The following is a 19,465-nucleotide window of genomic DNA, read 5'->3' as shown; positions in this document are numbered from 1 at the left end:
AAGCCGCAGTGCTGAATAAGCCCGCTTCAAGCTCCTGCCACCCACCTGCAAAGCCAATCAAGCCATAGGTTTCAGGCACTGGATGAGTTCGCCAGGCCTGCTTGGGATCATTCAGGGATGGTTCCCGAGGCGGAGATGGATACTTAGCGGGTGGGCGCCAGCGAGGTATGTATTAGGATTGGCCAAGGCCCCGGCACACGGTGCGATCGATGGCTAAAGCAGGCTTGGTGAGGCTAAATGGTGCTTAATGGTGGGAGCAGATCGCTGCAGTCCACCCTCGAGTCCTCGACTGACCCTCGTCGCCTTGCCTGCGCTGCCCCTCCAATTCCCACACCTTATCGCTTGCTGTTCCTTGATGTTGTACTTGCAAGGGACTCTCAAACCATCACCCTTTTCGGGGATGGAGCATGGAGCAGCAAAAGATGGCCGTCTCTCGACTCAGACAACCATTTTCATGACAGCAGAGCACGCGGCGTCTCGCCCATAAACGGCTTCTAGACATCCTGAAGACGATCGCTCAGTCGTGGAAATGGCGTCCGACGTGAAGCAACCACCACAACCGGCGGTTGACGCAGCAGGAACTCTTGACGAGCAGCAGGATGGAGCCACCACACAGTCCAAACTTGGAGGTTAGTTGTTATGCTCTTCCTTTACGCAGCGGCATCAGTTGACAAGATCACTAGACGATGGTCGCGTCAACATCACCATCCAAGAAATCAACGAGCTCCTTGCCAACCAGATCGAACAACTCCAGCTCTCCCGAGTCCAAGAGGGACTCGCTGCACCTCCACAGACATCCCATAGCCTTTTAGAGGCGAGTCGCAGACCCTCCCAAATCCCCCCACCTCTAAATGTCGTCGTCCAAGTCGTCGGGTCGCGCGGCGACGTCCAGCCGTTTGTCGCACTCGGGCTCGTTCTGAAGAACCAGTACGGCCACCGCGTCCGTCTGGCGACGCACGGGACGTTCAAGAAGTTCGTCGAGGAGAACGGGCTTGAATTCTTCGATATCGGTGGGGACCCGGCAGAACTCATGGCCTTCATGGTCAAGAACCCCGGCTTGATACCAGGGGTGAAATCCATCAAGGAAGGTGATGTCGGGAAGAGACGCAGAGGCATGGCTGAGATTCTGCAAGGGTGTTGGAGGTCATGCGCCGATTTCAACGAGGTGAAAGAGGAGGGAACGGAAACGGCAGCAGCGCCCAAGAAGAAACCGTTCGTCGCTCATGCTATCATTGCGAATCCGCCAAGCTTCGCACATATCCATTGCGCCGAGAAGTTGGGCATTCCCTTGCATTTGATGTTCACGTAAGTGGGTTGTCCACTGCTTCTTTCGGAACATTGCTGAGTGTAGGTGATGTTAGGATGCCCTGGTCGCCCACGCGAGAGTTTCCGCAACCCATCGCGAACATCAAGTCGTCAAAGGCCAGTGGAAGCATGACCAACGAAATGAGCTATACGCTTGTCGACATGATGACCTGGGAGGGCCTGGGCGACATCACGAACAAGTTCAGGAAAGAGACTCTAGGGCTGCATATGCTTTCCCAGGCGGCCGCAACGGATATGCTTCATCGTCTACGGATACCTTATACTTATTGCTGGTAAGTGTCAATCTGGAGCAAGTGGACCCTCTGTTGATGAGTCGATCACTAGGTCTCCAGCACTCATTCCGAAGCCCAAAGACTGGGGCCCTCACATAACTATTGCAGGCTTCTACTTCCTCTCGTTGGCGTCAAATTACCAGCCAGACCCTGCTCTAGCTGAATTCCTCGCAGCAGGTCCACCGCCCGTTTACATCGGCTTCGGTTCCATCGTTGTGGACGATCCCAACGGAATGACGAAACTCATCTTCGATGCGGTCAAGAAGACTGGACAACGTGCTTTGGTGTCCAAGGGATGGGGTGGTCTTGGTGGAGACGACATGGGTAAACCTGATAACGTGTATATGCTGGGTAATGTACCGCATGACTGGTTATTCCAACACGTTTCCTGCGTGGTGCATCACGGTGGCGCCGGGACGACTGCAGCTGGAATCGCGTTGGGCCGCCCAACGGTTATCGTCCCCTTCTTTGGCGACCAGCCATTCTGGGGAGCCATGGTGGCCAGAGCCGGTGCGGGACCTACGCCCGTCCCGTCCAAAGAACTCACAGCAGATCGACTAGCGGATGCGATCCTCGAGGCGCTGAAGCCCGGGACCTTGGAACGGGCACGCGAATTGGGCGAGCGCATCAAGGAAGAAAAGGGCACCGAAGTCGGCGCGGCGAGTTTCCACGCGCAAATGAATCTTGACCGCCTTCGCTGCATGCTGGCGCCGTCCCGGGCAGCCGTCTGGTCCGTCAAGACCAAAGGATCCAGCACGGAAGATATCCGGTTGAGCGCTTTCGCGGCGACGGTGCTGGGCAATGAAGGCTTGATTGACGTGAACCAGCTTGCCATGTACCGCCACATTGAATACCCCGTCGAGTATGGGGCTATTAGTTCTCACGTGGCCGGGCCCAATCCGATGCTCAGCACCGTGGGCTCCATCACTTCTAGAATTGTGCACACACCCATCAACATTGCCAAGGCTTGGGGTGGCGTTGTCTACGAACCCTACAAGGGCGCCAGATTCGGCGGTTGGAAAGGCTTTGGAAAGGGCCTGGGGAAGGGCATTGGGAATTTGCTGTTCCCCCCTAGAGGACTGGTCATTGGCCACGCTGCATACGGAGTCAGGGCCTTGTACGAAGTGATTAAGAAGAGATTGGACGGAGATCCAACGCTGAGTTACATCCTTGCCACGAGGTATATCGAAGGGTTTGAGGAGGTGAGCAAGGCCACCGAGGAGGAGAAGCTGGAGGTGCTCACTAGGTGGAACGAGATGAAACCTGAGTTGAAGATGGTCGATACGCGGTCAAGCGTTGGCAGTGATCATCCGGACAAGGAGGAGACCGGGTCGTTTCTGTCCAGGTTGACGAGCCATTCCAGCTCGAAGAGCGCGAAAAGTGGCAAGAGTGGGAAGAGGGATAAGGACCCTACGACAGAGGCCATCAGCGAGGCCAGCAGCGCGGCAGATTCGCCGCCCAGTTATGCGGATCCCCCAGCGTCAGCAAAAGAGGACGGTAATGAGACACGGGAGAGTGCCTAGTCGGCCGGGGGATGGGTGGTGTTTTGGAAAGGGAAGGCGTTGGGTACATGTCGAGCCGACGTCAAGAAATAAAATAGCATAGTCTGACACAGTTAACGACGAGAAGACCGCCATATACAAAAAACAGCTAATACTTGATGATGAGTGTAGGGATCCCGCTATACTTAGTAGATAGGATACTACTTGTAAGTGATGCTAACCCTATAACTAATGGTAATTCACTTCTACTTTACCACCCGGTCGTACGCCCTTCTCGTCACTGGGACCTATGCCACATATATCCAAAGCCAGGCCGATATGTAAGAGGGACATATATGATTAGCCTAGAGACATGCTGCTGCAGCGTACCGAGTACAGCGACATCAATGACAATGTCTGTGCTACCGAGCCAGCCCTTCTCGGTGCAATCTCTCTACAGAAAAGTACTGAGGGGAGTGTAGGGCAATGTTTGCTGTGATTCTCCATCTCGACCCCCAGCTGGGTTCGGCCTCGGAGGAATTGAGCAAACAAAAAAACAGGTTTCATCGTGTTTTGCTCTGACCGCCATTTGGATCTTAAAAGACAGCCAGCCTCATGGAATGTTGTCAGTCTGATATTCTCTGAATATACCAGAACCCGACAGAGAGGTGGCTCTTGTTCATCATCCCCCCCTATATCCCTCAGCCTTGCGAATATCTATCTGCCCTTCGAAACAATATCTGATGTCCAGTCGGCTTGGGCAGAAATGCCATCAACCACGAGAGCTCTCAACGGACGCCGTGCTACGAGCTAGCTAGCTAGCTATCCTCCTCAGTCTTCTCCTCCTTTCCAGTCTACAAAGTAGGTGAGTGACTTTACATTCCGACTGTTATTACCCATTTGTGCGCCAACGCTGATTTTCACAATGGCGGCAATTTCACTCCAGCGGCCACCTCTGTGGTATCCTGCCCTTGGCGGCCGGTCCATGCCAGTCGCCTTGAAGAGCTTTTGCTGTGAAGCACTCCCAGATCAAACCATGATTCGTGTCAGCCGTTGAAGATGAGGATATCCTCCTCTCTGTCAACTTGACTTCAAGGCCACGGTTCTTCCAAATTGGACGTTTTCTGCTCTGAGCTTGAGAAGATGAACATGGCATACTTGCCAAACAAACACACACACACTTTTATATATATGTATGAAACCGGAAGACTCCACTAGCCTTCGGCAAAGAATACCTTGACTTCAAGTTCATCAATGTCCGTCCTTTGTACCAGAGCAGGGTGCTCGTGGGGATCAGCTCAATCAACACAGACATGACCTACTCCTACAGCACGAACTCCAACCGAACCAGTGGGATTGGCAGTGGTTGGAGGCAGGCTGGTCACCTTCTAGGGGTATATCAACACCGTGGACGCGAATTCACCAAGTGGGTCTCGCCGACGCCAACGGAACATTCAGACATTGCCCTAATGGGACAGCTAAACCTCCCGTCTCCATGAAAGCGGACAACGATCTTCTCACCTGCTCACTTTGTTTGTGGCGGTTACCAGCTCCCATGAGATCGACAGAGTCATATAGTTGGTTAGAAATGTTCAAGCCCAGGGCGTTCTCCAGATAGAACGCACAAAGCCCTTTCTCGTCGATCATCAAGGAATTGCCTTCGATATAACCTTCATATTTGGCGTCTCTGAGAGGTTGTGGGAGACGAAGGACAGTCACCTCTTTGGCTATACGGTGCATAACAACAACGTGGTCTTCAAAAAATGCCATAGGAGCCGGCATACACCCAGCTTTCTCTGCCATAGTAAGGATCTCGCATGACCGGAAGTGGGTAACCCGAATGTGATGCAACGACACGTCTCGGCCTGGGTGGACCCTGAAGCAGAAGGGACATTCATAGAGCCGGTCTGTCTTTTCCAGAGAAGGGGTCGTGATATGCATCTCAATATGATGAATGACGTCTAGCTTGTGGTCGTACCGTAACAGTTTCTCGGTCGCAGGACACAATGGGCACACTCCTCGATCGATATTGTGCATGAGGTGCGCTATAAGATCAATTTTCTTTTGAGCTGTAGCCTGACAATGGGACACGGGACACATAATGAGTCCGTTGTGTCGGGACTGCAATGGAACCCGGGCCTCTTCGTCGTAACGTAGTGTTGGTGTTCCTTCGTGGTCGATGTCTCAGAAGGCGCGAAACATTCGGTATGCCGGATCATGGTATATGAATTGCTCCAAATCATCTTCTTCGATCTCTTCCACGAAGGACAATGGTGCGCTATTTCATCGCATTGAGGCCGCCCGGCAGATCTGGCTGCCTTGGTTGACGCTGCAAGTATACTAGAAAAGTGCCTGGGAGGGGCAAGTGCAACCACATCATGTTGCGCTCCGGGGCTGCAGGATCGAGTGCCCGCGGCACAACCACCTCCAACTCTCCCAACCCATTTCTCTTTCGACATATAAAAGACGATCATACCGGCCGTATAATACGGTCTGATTGATATGGAGTGGTCGATGTATTTGCAATCACCATGGAAATTGCCAGTGGTAGACTCGCGGGGAAAGGGAGTTGTGTTTATCCCGCAGTCAATGCCATTGCTCCTCGAGTGTCGGCCAGCCAGCTGGACGCGTCGAAGGCATAGCACAAAGGCTGAAGGGGTGTAAATAGGTACATGTACGCTGAGGCGCCCATGGACAATTCATTTCTTCACCTGACGCATTCCCTAGGAAATCAAAATAATCTCGACCATCATATGCATTAATTCCACCATGCCTGAACCACCAGCTGCTCCCCAGCAATACAATCACCATATTCATGTTGCATCCTGGCTGTTGTGTATCAATGTTCAAATTCTTGAGTTCCTTTGATTATCGGTATCCAGCCGATACTGTTTTTGTGATTTTGAGTAGATTTTAGCATCAACTCGACCAATGTCTTGTCACTGGCACACCTCTCCAGAAGTTGTTATCGTATCAACGGGTGTTAACATGTAGAAGTTTTCACCCGCTAGGCACTCCGCCCGCGCCTCGAACGGGGTCCCAGGATCACCCAATCGGAATTTGTTTTTGTAAAATATTGCAGGCCAGCTGCATCAAAGAGCGATCCAGTGCTCGCGGCAACGACAGCAAGAATAGGTCCGCCAAGAGTAGAAACCGAGACACAGAGGTCGTAGAATGGCACACCCTCCAAATACGTATGGGACAGAAGTACAACGGTGTACCTATCTAGCCTGAGCTCGAGGAGAGGGGGGGAAGGGTGTCGGGTTCGGCTTGATCGTTGGACAGGCGGCACAACCAAGTGGACGAGGGTGAAATAGGTGGTGAAAGGATGGAAGTCGACGAGTATGCATGGCGTTCGGAGGACGGAAAGGCGGGGCACAACCGGACGCGGTACTAGGTAACCTCTGAGGATCGCTTTCAGCCTGAGAGAAAGGCCGAAAATGTAGTGAAAGGAGACATTGCTACCAGATTATAGTGTCGGGCCAGCAAGTAAATGGAGGGTGGCCATAATGGCCGAAGAGTCGGCAAAGCCTTTTTGAGTGCCGTGAAAATGGTCGATAGAAGCACTTGCCGCCCAGGCAGGGAGTAGAAGATGACCATCTTCTTCTGGCAGACCACGGCGGCTTCTCTGACCCACTCCATTTGGGCGCGGATCTTCGGCACACCCTGCCAGATGGGCGCTAGTTTCTCTTTCAAAGATACTGGAATAGTCTACTGGAGAAGGAGATCAGTAAACGTGATCGGGAAAGGATCTTATACTGGAAATTCCGATATTAAGTGTCGATATTGACAACACACTCTCATCATGAACGTGGCCGCAAAATATGAGAATGTAAAGTTTATCCGACGAATCAGACTCGCATCCTCACTCAATTAAAGGAGATCTTGACAGAAGAAGATCCTCAAGTACGGTCAGACGATTAAGGGCAAACTGAAGGCCGAAGGTCGTTACGGGGCTGGCTCATGTTGAGTATACTGAGAAAAGCTACACCCTATGGATGAGAAGGATGCTGTGTCACTTAATCAACCTTCCAGCTGATAGTGGCGTCTTCCTTGTAAAAAAAAAGGGCTTCGAACCGATCGTGCGATGGTGGCATTAACCGCTTTCACCATCACTTTCCCTATTGCGTAGGGCGTCCTCTCATATACTCTAGTGCTTGCCCTCAACATTCAGCCTCTCCTTCCTCTCTTTGTCTGCTCAATCCTGCCTTCTCGGCCTCTACCCGGTCCTTCTGTTCTCTCAATTCTGCTTTCTGGAGCCAGAGAGCGGGGCGAGGAGGACTTTAGTGGGTGCCACAGCGGCGAAAGGATAAGATCCCACAATTAGTATCACCTTCGCTTTAGCTTCACTTATCAACAGGCCCCCGCGATGATATGGATCTTGATCATGGCCGTGCTTCTCGACCACGTGGTAAGGACAACGCCGGCACCGGCACTACAGTCACCTACCCACTCAAACCGATCAAGCTCGCATTGACAGATGATCGGCCTCCTGATCAGCTCTTGAAGCGACAACAGCTCTTCATCCGTAAACTACTCAAAGCTCAGGAGCCCCCTACCGACTTAGCTCTGGATGACGCAGGTAGGGTTATCGTTCAGCTCGCTCATAGTTAGAGTGCGGATCTGCCTGAATGGCCCGCCAGTATGAATATGCCGCCCTGACGGGGTAGACCTGGTGAGATTCGAGGCCCTATATTATTTGTTTCTGACGTCTGCTCTGGATATATCGCTATGAACATTCCACTATTTACAACTTTTATAGCTTTCCCTCCCCCTCTTCAATCGGTCCTATTGTATCTAACACATATACAATAAGTAAGGGACTTTCTAACAGCCATAATCATCTATTTGAGCACTGTCGTATCGAATAAGAGGCTAAGGAAAGCTGCGAGACCTGGTGTTTCTGGGTCTGGGCCTACTACCTAGGTCCGGTATTGGCGACTGCAGTACGAACGGATATTGATCTAAGGCCACCTCTGACTATTCTCATGACCACGAAATGACTCCGAATGCCAACCAAGATCAGGAAATTGCCCTGAAAGTCGTCCCACCGTGGTATCACGGCTGAACATATAGCCAACTTTAAATTCGAAGACAAAGGACCTGTATTTCGTCCAACTGAAGGCTCTCGCCAGAAGACTTTTCGTTGCGACGATTACAGCCTAACCCATCACGACTGGGGTCTCTTGAATTACAACTGGATCTCCCTAAATGTATCCCACACATCACAGCTATGGTATCTCCGCCTATTCTCTCGACAAGCTCGGCTCAGGAGAGGTAAGTCCCACAGAAGGCGGCAAGATGGAGTACGATTGTGATCTCGACAAAGAGAAGCAATATCGCACCTTCAGCAAGTGGATTATTGCCCATTCACTTGGATTCTCATCTACGTAGGAGTTCGACAAATAGCACGAAGCTCGACTGTACAAGAGGGCATACGACGAGTTCTACGAGCATGCGATTATTCCACATCCCGACGAGTATTAGGCTTCCGGGCCAGGTACATGGACTGCTCTGTACCTGTGGTCAATTACCTAGTACTTATCTATGTGGAGATTGGCTAAGCCTACGATAGCGCAATGGCTACCTACCTAGGTACCTAGGTATCTCGTATTCCGTATTCCTCGCTCCACAATATTGATCACGCTAAGTCCTCAACTAGCAACCTGAACAAAAATCGAAAGTCATAAATTAGGGCTACCAAAATCTCTCCAACAATCACAACACTTGGGGATGGTGAGTGCCTACAAGCAGCCCAGTTCAGCTCAAAACCCAACTAACAACCGTCACAGTGGTCTAGTGGTATGACGTTTCCTTAGCATCAGCCTTCATAGGCTGGAAAAGGTTCTGGGTTCGATTCCCAGCTTCTCCACACAGAATTGATATCTTTTTGAATCTTTTTCGACCTTGATCTGTCTTTTTGGTGGTGGTGTTGGCGATTTTGGCGATAGGTGTAGCAGCCGGAAAAGTATTGTGGGATTCCGAAAGTGGCATGGTGCCCCGCAAACTTAAGCACTAATCTAAATTTATTTTGAGCTTAAATCCAACCTGCCAAGATCCTGACCCCTACGAGTCCTCGTTCTTCTCCCCTTTCCACAATTTCCAGCAACAAGCACGTATGCATAACATTCATTCTTAAGACGGTCAAGTTAATGTTTACCATGCCGTGCTGAAATACACTGAGAAGGAGGAGCTGAGAGCCTGGCTCAAACTTCAGCGAAACTACCTAGGTACGTCGCCCATGATCTTGATCAGCTCGTCCGCATCCATGTGGTCCAGCCTCAATCTGCAGAAAAGACGCTACCTGCGGTGCTACTCGCTTGGTCGTCCTTGGACATATCGGAGGAGCAGGTGTATAGCCTCGCGGTGGTCTCTAGCCCATTGCTGGCTTGCTTCGAGATCACCGAGGAACATGAACCCATGTGGCACACCAGAGTATATATTGATGGTTGTCGAAACCCTACAACCATCCAGTGAGTACGAGTCGTTCGAATCTTCTCGGGCAGTACCTACCCGCATCGCTGTAACTTTTGCTGATAAAGGATGCCTTGATCTCGCAGCATATCCCGCCCTGCTATGTGGAAGTGCGTAGGCGGCACGCCCTCGAGTGCTTGGTCTTCGGCGAGCAGGACATTGAAGGTCGAATCCATTGGATCTGGAGTTACCAGCGTCTCGAACAGGTGAAGCAGATCCCCCGGCAGGATTGGTGCTGTGAGATTTTCAGAATACGAGTCTTTCCCTTGCGCAATCGCCTCGTAAGGGAAAGCTGCTGAGTGACACAGCCAGGGGATGTCGAGGATTTGTCCACAGAATCTGGATCTCCCGTGCTGCTCAATTGGATTAACGGCCAAACCTTGCGATTGTCACAATTCAACCAAACTTACAGCCCTCAAATCCCCAAGTGCCGTACTGGCAGCGACAAGAGCACCAGCAGATCGCCCCGCGATGATGACTTTGCTTTCATCTCCACCGAGTATGAGCATATTTTCAAACACCCAATCGACCGCCGTCATTGCGTCTCGATGCTGAGTGGGCCATTTCCATTGTGGAGTATGTCTGTAGCAGATGTTGACGACAATAACAGCATTTTCAAGGACGATCTGGGTGCAATGGGCGTTCTCTCCGTCGAGTGAGCCAAAGAGGAATCCGCCCCCATGAAACCAGATGTAGACAGGGAGAGCCTTGCCATTCTGTTTCAACGCAGGCCGATAGACACGGATTGGCACGCTCACATTGTCGACTGTGGAGCAGGTGTAATCATTCGTCCTGACCGTCTCTAGGTAAGGCAGATGAGTCAGTCCAAGTGCATGTCCCGAGCATAGACCAACTGTGGAACCTACCCAAGACTTTCAGAGCACTTTGCGCACGAGCCGCCCTCTCTCGATTTGTTTTCTCCTGCACCTTCAGGAGAAACGGCTCGTCGAGAGTTACTGCGACAGGTATTGCCCCCGCGAGTTGCTCCGGAGGAATTGCAGCAATCACCCGTTCCCAGTCCGATGATACACCTCCGTAATGCGAGAAGTCTGCCATGACAGGTGGTGCAAGACTGGATGTCACCCCGTCCAAGACCGGACTTGCCTACCACAACGAAATATATAATCTGGATGGGCTATTCCACCTGTCCAATACTTACCGTCTCCATATTCAGTCTGAATCAGGCAAGGCGGGCTTAGTTGCACGGCCTTTTAGCGCGAACCATACCAATCCGAGGATGGGCGCGTTCCCCAGGACCAGGCCCCTCGGGTATCGGCTATACAAAAAACTCAAAGCATGCAGAATGCGGGGCACCCACGGGGGATGGAACCAGCTTGGATGAATGGATTGGGTGGACGTGTAAGGCTCCTACATCCCGTGTGTGAACTCTGTGCGCTCGTTCATCGTCGCCGACTCTGTTTCCTCGCCTCTGGTCCCAGGCGGCTACAATGTACGTTGCAGAGTTTCACGCACAATCCATAACAGGTCTGTTTCTGCAATGATCTCTTCCTCCCAGAAAGTACTGAGCGTCTCGATGCACAACCCCGTCCGCCAACGCCGAGCAGGAAGAGCCTGCGAAAACTGCCGTGCACGCAAGGTCCGATGCGATGTCACTATTCGTGGCTCTCCGTGCCGCAATTGCGAGGTTGACGAGACACCCTGTCTCATGGCTCAGTGCCGTCGCGGCAGGTGGGTAATTGATGGAATAAGCGGACCGCATTGACCGTCGTTGCAGGAAGCACAAAGAATGGTATATGGGACTGACCAGGCCATCCCGCGAGCACGGCCTCGCCAGACCCTTGGACCAGAGACCACAACAAGAGGATATCTTCTATGCAGCCCGAAATGAAGACGGCGTTCGGCCGTCCACCAATATTTCTACTAACGCCATGGCCGTCCTGAGCTCGATGACTTCCTTAGGAGACGTGCCACCTGGACTGGACAGACTTCAGATACCATCTCCTCCATTAGCTCAATTCCCCGAAAAAATATCTCCACGACAATTACCAGCGTACATTCAGCCGTGTCCCGAGCGTTTCACCGATGCAGATATAGCATATATCAGAAGCAAAGGTGCCCTGGATATACCTCACGAGAGACTTCGAAATGAAACGGTCCGATGTTACTTTGAATACATTCATCCTTTTCTGCCTTTACTCGATCCGGCGCAGCTCCTCATAGTGGTTGATAACAGCAGCAGTGGCCATCATTGTTCTGGGCCACAACTGAGTCTACTGCTATTTCACAGCGTAATGTTTGCCGCGGTCCCATTCGTTGACGAGAGCCTTGTCAGGGAAGCAGGATACGCCAACCTGAAGATCGCCCGGAAGGCATTCTTTCAAAAAGCAAAAGTATATATATCCCACATTAGTCCCCCACTCCTGCTAGAAGATCGGGCTCACGCAGGAATAGCTTCTGTATGACATCGACTTTGAATACGACAGCATTACTCTCGTTCAATCTGTGTTGCTCATGAGCTTCTGGTCCGACAGGCAATCTCAGGACGCTCACAAACAAACCTGGCATTGGGTCAACGTCGCAATCTCCCTTGCCCAGACGATCGGACTGAACCAGGATCCTGAGTCTCTGCCGCTGCCGCGAACGAAGAAGAGTTTGCGCAAACGTCTGTGGTGGTGCTGTTTCATGCGCGATCGAGTCATTGCACTCTACCTGAGTCGTCCGTTACGGATCCAGGGAGAGGATTTCGACGTCCCTTTGCCAACCGTCGAGGACATGGAGATTGACAGCCCCTCCTCTGCTTCGCTGAGCTCGCACGCGTGCTGCTCGCACCGCCGTCGACTAATCCATCTGTCTTGCTACGACCGAACCACGCAGGTTGAGTTGGCAGAGATTTTCATCTCCTTCCTCAAGCTCTGCATCGTGATAGGAACCATCCTGTCCGCGCAGTACTCTCCCCTTAGACCGACCTCCGGGACCCGAAACAGAGCTGCAAGGTCGGCTCTGTCGGCAATGCTCTTCCCCGTTGTCCACAGTCCGGACTCGGAGCAGACTGCCGCAACGCCAACAGAGTCTACTATATCACCCCTCGAGTCGACACTCAAAGATTGGTACGACAATCTACCTCGTTCAGTCTGCTTCTGGGACCCCCAGCCATCACTGCGGCGGCCATCAATGTGGTCTGATGTTATCCAAGACATCCAACCTGCAAGGGACGGTCAAGAAATAGGGACGGACGCCTCCAGACCACCGAGCGTGGTGATCCAACGCGCCATCCTGCACATGTGCTACTACACGGCCGTATCCGCACTGCATCGCTCCCAGAACAAGTCTCGCCACTCTCAAGATCAAGTGTCAGATTCGGCGAGCAACATCGCCAAAATCTCTGCCTTTTTAAACCACAGAGGTCTCGTACGCTACCTCCCGGTAACCGCCATCACCATGCTGGTCCCCAGCATCATCAGCAATGCTCTCCGCATCAAAAAGTCGATAGTCCAGGCATCATCACGGCACGGCAGAGGAAATCCTGCGCCCGACAACGACGAGGAGATGGCCAGAGCGAGAGACAATGTTAATAGCCTGTTGATTTCTCTCAAGACTCTTCAGCAGGTATACGTAGCCGCAGACTGGGTGGCGCTCTTGGTGGAGGCCATGCTTAATCATGCTAGGATAAGGATCCTGGTGCCCCAACCCAGTCACTTCCGACTATATGCCGGAAATGGAACTAGACAGCGAGCCTTCGAATTGGACGTCGAATTTGATCCAGCAGAGTCTTGCAAGATAGTGTCCGCGAGGGACAAACCACTGCCGCTTGCCCCCGCGGCTAATGCACAGCAAAGCCATGACCTACGGACAGATCCCACTCTGTTGGCAGACCCGCACAGTACCGATGTCACCGAGTGTGCCGCTGTCGAGACTGATAGTTGGCACGAGTTGATCGATCCAAGCGCCAACCACGCCTTCGACATCGGCGGAGATGAAAGCCTGTGGGACTCCGAGATCAATCCTGACAACCACGATTCGATGGGACAGTGGAATTTTGGCAGTATCGGCATCGATGGGTTCGACGAGAACGTCGATGGCATGATACCCTGGGATGGCACCGATGTAGACTGGCTTGCCTAATGTGGGAGAGAAACTGAGCTCCAAAGCTTGAGCCTTGGGGTTCGTGTGCCAATGCGCGTTCGCAGTCCTTCTCTGCTTGCCGGGCAGAACAGTGTGAATGGCCTCAAGCATATTTGATAAGAACATTGGGGACATGGACGCCACCGAATGTTGACCAGCACTGGATAGCATCCCTGCGCACGCGTGCAGTCCCGAAAATATACACAAATCTCCCATGCCATTGTGTGTACCTGATCCAACTCGCCATCCCGGGATCCTGGGAATCAGTGACGAATGTTCGCCGCGATGCGGTTCGTCATGAATTTCCCAACGTTCCCAAGTCCCAAACATGCAGCGCAACTCAAGATACCGAAAGGCAGCATGGTATACCAGACATACTTCAGACTTTCTGCATACGCCCAGCGAGCTCCGATGACTGCTCCTTGCATGACAGCTGCAGTGACTCCCGGGACTGCCCCGTTACTCAGTTTTGCAGGCGCAGTCAGGTAGAGCTCCACAAATGCGGTCGCCGAAGATGTTGGGAGCCCAGCTGCGATGGCATATTCGGCGATATACATTGGGAGGTTCTTCTTCAACTTGCTGTCGAGGACGTTCGAGTTGACCGCCGTGCCCACCGAACCCCCGACTGTGCGGATGGAAAGAGAAAGAGCTACACAAGTAGCAATGATATTGTCGGGTGCTGCGGTTACGGCGGTTGTCAACGCACAGGCCACGATGGCTCCAATCCCAAATCCACTGATCGTACAGAATGCGACGGTACGCACTGGATTGTCGGGTGTCGTTGTCACCAAGGCGGTACCAAAAGCAGTGGCCAGAACGGCACAGGTTGCAAGGATCTCCCGCTGGCGCGTCTTATAGACTGATAGAAGCATATTGGGTATGACGGCACCGGCTGTCACGCCAAGGCTGATGATAACTCCTTTGATCCCTGCTTTGACCGGATCTGGATTGTAGATATCCAGGTATATGACTGGGCCGAAGTTAAGAATGGCGTAGAAGTAGATTCCTGAGATGAATGCCACCAGGAAACTCATAGCGACCACACGTTGACCAGCAAAGAGCTCGTGAGGGAGCATTGGGAAGGAAGCAAACTTCCACTCCCAGACCGCGAACACGACGACGAGAGCGACACCGAAGATGAGGGGGCACAAGACCCTGGCGCTGGCCCAAGGAGCGAGGTTGCCACCTGCTGTTACCCCTACCAGGCTGTGAATGATTAGATTTGGATCCCATCCCTGAGGCAAGGGGTAACATACAACAGTGTCAATCCACCAGTGGAAAGTAGACCACCGACGAAATCGATTTGAGGCAGGATTTCCCAAAACGTCTTCCGTTCTGCGCGAAGTTGCGAGTGAGGCCAATAGGTCAGAGCAATTCCAGTCACCGCTAACCCGTTCCACATGCTGCAAATTGTCAAGTCAGCCAGCTTGCCATAGAAGGGCGTCAAAGAGCATACAGTGGGATCCAGAAACCCCATCTCCAGGTCGAATGCGTGCCCAAGAGAGTGGTGTAAATCGCGTAAGGAGAGAAGGGCAAGACACAACCAGTGACGGCACCCAGATAGAGACCTCTTCTCTTGACTGGCACGAGTTCAGAAGTTCCAGCCAGGGCGGTCAATTCCCCTATGGCTGCTCCCAGGCCTGAGAGAGCCATTCCCACAATAGCCTGACCCATGGTGTGAGATGTGGCAACCACGATGATCCCGACGCAGAGGATAGACCCGCCGACGAGGGCAATGTTGCGGCGTCCGAACACGTCTTGTAGATATCCGCTGAAGGGCGACACAGAAGCCATGGCCAGAGAGTATGCAACTGGGAACCAGGAGTCGATGGTCGATCCGCCAATGTCTTTGACGATGTACGGAAGGCTTCCTGCGCCGAGCAGCAGTGGTAACTGTGAACCTGTTTTGCAAGATACGTTGTCAGGTTGTGAGGCTAGAGCTCGCGCTTCCTTCTCTTCAGGAAATCAGGCATAAAGGAACACGTACCGACATAGAGGCCAGAAAGGGAAAGCGTGGCCAAAATCTGTCGCTTGCTCCAGTTCACATGACCATCCGAATCGTCGCCTTTGACAATGTTTGGCTTCTCAGCGTCCTCGTCAGCGAACTCTGCTTCTTCGGTCCTGCGAGATTTGCCGATGTCGTCTTCACACGACTGGGTCGTTTCTTGCCACTGACCAAGCCCTATGGACTTCTCGACGTCCTTGTCCATGGTCTTGCTTCCTTGTCTGGGTGGATGATTATTGCCTATAATAATCCTGATCGATATACAACCAAACAGCTTGCCGACTGATAACCCCTATTATGAGATGTTGGAAGACTGGGGCCCCAGATCATGCTCACCTAGCTTTTATCCCTGGGGAGCATCCATTATCAAACCATGAATGGGCCTGGAGGGTGGAGACAGTGGGTACCCTGTAGGAGCCAATCGGCTTCACCAGCCTGGCTATAGGAACGGATCCGGAGTTGCGGCTATACTAGTACTGCCGTGTACCACATATCTACGCAAGAGACTGGCAAGATCGAAACCTCCATCATACCCTGCGCAGAAGCGACGTTGCTGTATGTTGACCCGTAGCCAATACATCCCTGTTCTCCTCCTGCCTCGGACTTTCTGCAGACGGTTATACTAAGACACGCACCTCTCTGTTGAGCCGAGCGCACTCGACGATACCAACAACAGAAAGAGTAGACCACAGGCCTCGGAGTCATCCGAAGGGTCTAAAACCGACATTTTGGGGTGTACCTCAAGCAAGGCTGTTTCAGACGCTAAACTCTAGGGGGGTATTTGTGTTCGGGACCATCACGTTCAGAGGACGTGCGACCTTCCAACCACGCGGAAATCGTCTCTGGGCTTGTAATATTGATTTACCTTCGGGAGGCATTTCGCGATCTATCAATCGCCTGCTATCGACATGCCGTTTCTCGCTCACAAGAAGTTGCCGGTCCCGACTCAAGATCTTCTGTCTTGGATTTTCGACAAGGCAGACTATGACCCTGACAAACCAGTAAGCAATCCGTGATGGGGAAAGACATGAGGATGCCAGCTCTACAAAAGAGAGGCTGACCGTACAATCCCCGCCTTGAACAGATCTATATCGACACTTCAAACCCTTCGCGAACACTGTCCCTGAACCAGGGATTGCAGATCGTTCGCAAGCTCGCTGCTGGATTCAAAGCCGCTGGACTGAAGAAGGGGGAATGTGTTTGTGTTCACTCCTTCAATGATGTGAGTGGCTTTCTTTCTAGCCTGATCAGTGTTATCAAGTCGTTCGCAAGTTGATGTTTCATAACTTAGATCTACTATCCAGTCGTCTTCTTGGGGATCCTCGCCGCAGGGGGCATTTTCGTGGGGACGAATCCTGCCTATACGCCTTTCGAGCTGAAGCACCACCTCAAGACCTCAGGCGCAAAGTACGTCGTCACTGAACCTGAATTGCTGGACGCAATCAGGGCTGTGTCCGGCGACTGTGGCATCCCTGACTCCAATATCCGCATCTTCAATATCAAAGGCCAAGCAGTGCCCAAGGGGTTTCAGTCCTGGTCGGAGCTTATGCAGCATGGAGAGCAAGACTGGGATCGATTCGACGACGAAGAGATTTCCAGCAGCACCCCCGCAGCATTTCTGTTTAGTTCGGGCACCACTGGCCTTCCAAAAGCAGCGGTGATATCTCATCATAACCTGGTCGCCCAGCACACTCTGGCGATTGCACCCGATGTGGTGCCTTGGCAGGTAAGAAGTCAGTTCTTTTCGCCATAGATCCCGCCACTATGTGAGGGTTGAAGCCAGGCTTCTTCCGCTGACACCAGACCCTCAAGGCCACTCTCACGAAGGCGTTTGTTGGTCGAGAATATTCCTGCTAATCTCCAATGCAGGTCCGACGCCTTTTGTACATGCCCATGTTCCATGCAGCCATCGTACCCGTGGGCCACACGACGCCGTTCAAGGCAGGCCACGAGACGTACGTGATGCGACGGTTCGAGATGGAGGAGTGGCTGCACTCGATCCAGGCATTCAAAATCACCGACCTGTCCATCAGTCCACCGGTCGTGGTCATGGCTCTGGCAAGTCCGCTGCTCAACCGCTACGACCTGACATCGGTCAAATGGTGCAGGTCCGGATCCGCGCCGTTGGGCAAAGTGCATCAGCGGGCGTTCGAAAAGCATTTGGCCCCCGACGGCGTCTTCAATCAAGTTTGGGGCATGACGGAGACAACCTGTGTGGCATCCAGGTTTTGGTATCCCGAGAGTGACTCCACGGGGAGTATCGGAAGATTCATTGCGAATTTGGATGTGAAGTAAGTGCCCCCCTTTGTCAATATCTCCCAGTCTTGTTCCAGGAAGTCTATCCGTATCCGCCATTGTTCTCATCAACGGCCTCCTTGGTCTCATCGACGGCCTCTTTGATCTCATCGACAACCTCCTCGGTCTTATGATATTATCGACGGCCTCCTCGGTCTTATCAATGGCCTCCCTGGTCTTATCGATGGACTTCTTATTCTTATTAACGGCCTCCTTTTCTCATCAATGGCCTCCATTTCTTATCAATGGCCTCCTTATTCTTATCGACGGATATGGACCCAGCGACGTGAGTCACTCGAATTGTTCGGTCGGGAGGGACGGATTTCCGGCCACTATTCAAGTAACAAGACGACAAGAGGAAAAGCGGTACACTCTACAGAAAGTCCTAGGTTCGCTACGGTGTCCCGAAAACAACTGTCCGGAACTCTTCACACGACTCGACCAGGTCGTTTTCCATATTCTTTATAAGATCCTCCAAGTATCACCCCCGGATCAGCGAGAGTGTCCCTTGTGTCCAAAAAACATCGCAAAATGGAACTTTGTCAATCTCACGGATGGTATCTATCATCTTCTGCGACACTTGAGCGTTCCAAAATCCCGAGCTACGCAGGATCAAAGTAAGGCACAATGCCCTTTTTGCTTCATCTTGCTTCCATCGCCCTCTTATGTGTTCCATCATATTGAGTATGTCCATCTCATGGCCCTTGAGGTCTGTTGGGCTGCTGTCTCCTCTGGTATTGTCACTAGGCAAGTAGCAGCGGGCATTGACAACTCTCTTTCTTTGGCCTTGAGGAACCGAAATGAAACTGAGTTGGAAGCCTTCCCATAGTCTATCGAGACCTCGCCATTGATTTGGGAGCCTTCCCATGATCTATCGAAACCTCGCCATTGGTTTGGGAGCCTTCCTATGATCTATCGAGACGCTACTACTGAGTTGGGAGCCTTCCTATGGTCTATCGAGACGCGGCCACTGAGTTGGGAGCCTTTCTATAGTCTATTGAGATCTGGCCATTGAGTTGGAAGCCTTCCCATAGTCTATTGAGACCTCGCCTCGGGACCGCTTTCATAGGTTTTCTGGGTAGGCTTCCCCTTCAAGGATGAGGGCAGTACTCCCACAGGAAAACCTTTACCAGATGTTACACCTTTCAATGGATGGGCTATCATCGGATTCAAAGCCCCACCTCTTCACCCGGCCTCTCCCAAATTCACTTCTGGAAGCCTCTCGCCTAGAGTACAGGCTGAAAAGTCATCAGATAAATGGTCCATGAAGTTTTCGGACAGAACCAACAAATCCGGCAACCAAAGACAGAAAACAAAGCAGGCCCACATCGAGGTTAATGCCGATAATGGGATGCTTTGCCCACTGAGCACAGATGCTGGGCACTGTTATTGTGGGAAGTACTTGGAGTCCTCCTCATCCTCATTGACAACCCCCTTTTCTCATTGACGGCCTCCTTATTATCGACGGCCTCCTTATTATCGACGGCCTCCTTATTATCGACGGCCTCCTTATTATCGACGGCCTCCTT

General features: G+C 52.2%; 5 protein-coding genes and 1 non-coding gene across 6 annotated transcripts in view; 4 read left to right on the top strand and 2 right to left on the bottom strand.

Moving 5' to 3' along the window:
• Positions 1-529: 529 nt before the first annotated feature.
• Z520_06058 (uncharacterized protein) lies at positions 530-3,121 on the top strand (the record flags this gene model as incomplete). The annotated part of the gene is made up of 4 exons (XM_016776560.1): positions 530-629; positions 684-1,305; positions 1,362-1,598; positions 1,651-3,121. 4 exons carry the CDS (start codon positions 530-532, stop codon positions 3,119-3,121), a joined length of 2,430 nt encoding a protein of 809 aa, XP_016632102.1.
• A 5,743-nt stretch (positions 3,122-8,864) lies between these two features.
• On the top strand, positions 8,865-8,951 carry Z520_06057. Its single transcript has one exon. It is a non-coding gene; the product is annotated as a tRNA-Ala (tRNA).
• Positions 8,952-9,391: 440 nt separating this feature from the next.
• On the bottom strand, positions 9,392-10,609 carry Z520_06056 (uncharacterized protein; the record flags this gene model as incomplete). The annotated part of the gene is made up of 4 exons (XM_016776559.1): positions 9,392-9,539; positions 9,593-9,906; positions 9,955-10,355; positions 10,420-10,609. The coding sequence occupies 4 exons, from the start codon at positions 10,607-10,609 to the stop codon at positions 9,392-9,394; spliced, it is 1,053 nt and encodes a 350-aa protein (XP_016632101.1).
• Positions 10,610-11,442: 833 nt separating this feature from the next.
• Positions 11,443-13,636, top strand: Z520_06055 (uncharacterized protein; the record flags this gene model as incomplete). The annotated part of the gene is made up of 2 exons (XM_016776558.1): positions 11,443-11,904; positions 11,966-13,636. 2 exons carry the CDS (start codon positions 11,443-11,445, stop codon positions 13,634-13,636), a joined length of 2,133 nt encoding a protein of 710 aa, XP_016632100.1.
• Positions 13,637-13,899: 263 nt separating this feature from the next.
• On the bottom strand, positions 13,900-15,846 carry Z520_06054 (uncharacterized protein; the record flags this gene model as incomplete). Its single annotated transcript, XM_016776557.1, has 4 exons — positions 13,900-14,842; positions 14,893-15,039; positions 15,093-15,537; positions 15,624-15,846. The coding sequence occupies 4 exons, from the start codon at positions 15,844-15,846 to the stop codon at positions 13,900-13,902; spliced, it is 1,758 nt and encodes a 585-aa protein (XP_016632099.1).
• A 703-nt stretch (positions 15,847-16,549) lies between these two features.
• The window catches only part of Z520_06053 (uncharacterized protein), a gene marked incomplete at both ends in the record, with an annotated part of 4,177 nt that continues 1,261 nt past the window's right edge, over positions 16,550-19,465 (top strand). The window contains 4 exons of the mRNA XM_016776556.1: positions 16,550-16,642; positions 16,726-16,863; positions 16,933-17,367; positions 17,511-17,932. Of these exons, the coding sequence (XP_016632098.1) occupies positions 16,550-16,642; positions 16,726-16,863; positions 16,933-17,367; positions 17,511-17,932 (1,088 nt within the window). The remainder of the gene's footprint in view (positions 16,643-16,725; positions 16,864-16,932; positions 17,368-17,510; positions 17,933-19,465) is intronic.

The sequence above is a fragment of the Fonsecaea multimorphosa genome, assembly GCF_000836435.1.
Source record: "Fonsecaea multimorphosa CBS 102226 unplaced genomic scaffold supercont1.11, whole genome shotgun sequence".
Lineage (NCBI taxonomy): Eukaryota > Fungi > Ascomycota > Eurotiomycetes > Chaetothyriales > Herpotrichiellaceae > Fonsecaea > Fonsecaea multimorphosa.
The sequence above is the reverse complement of the archived record's forward strand: the minus strand, read 5'-3'. Positions and strand labels throughout refer to the sequence as shown.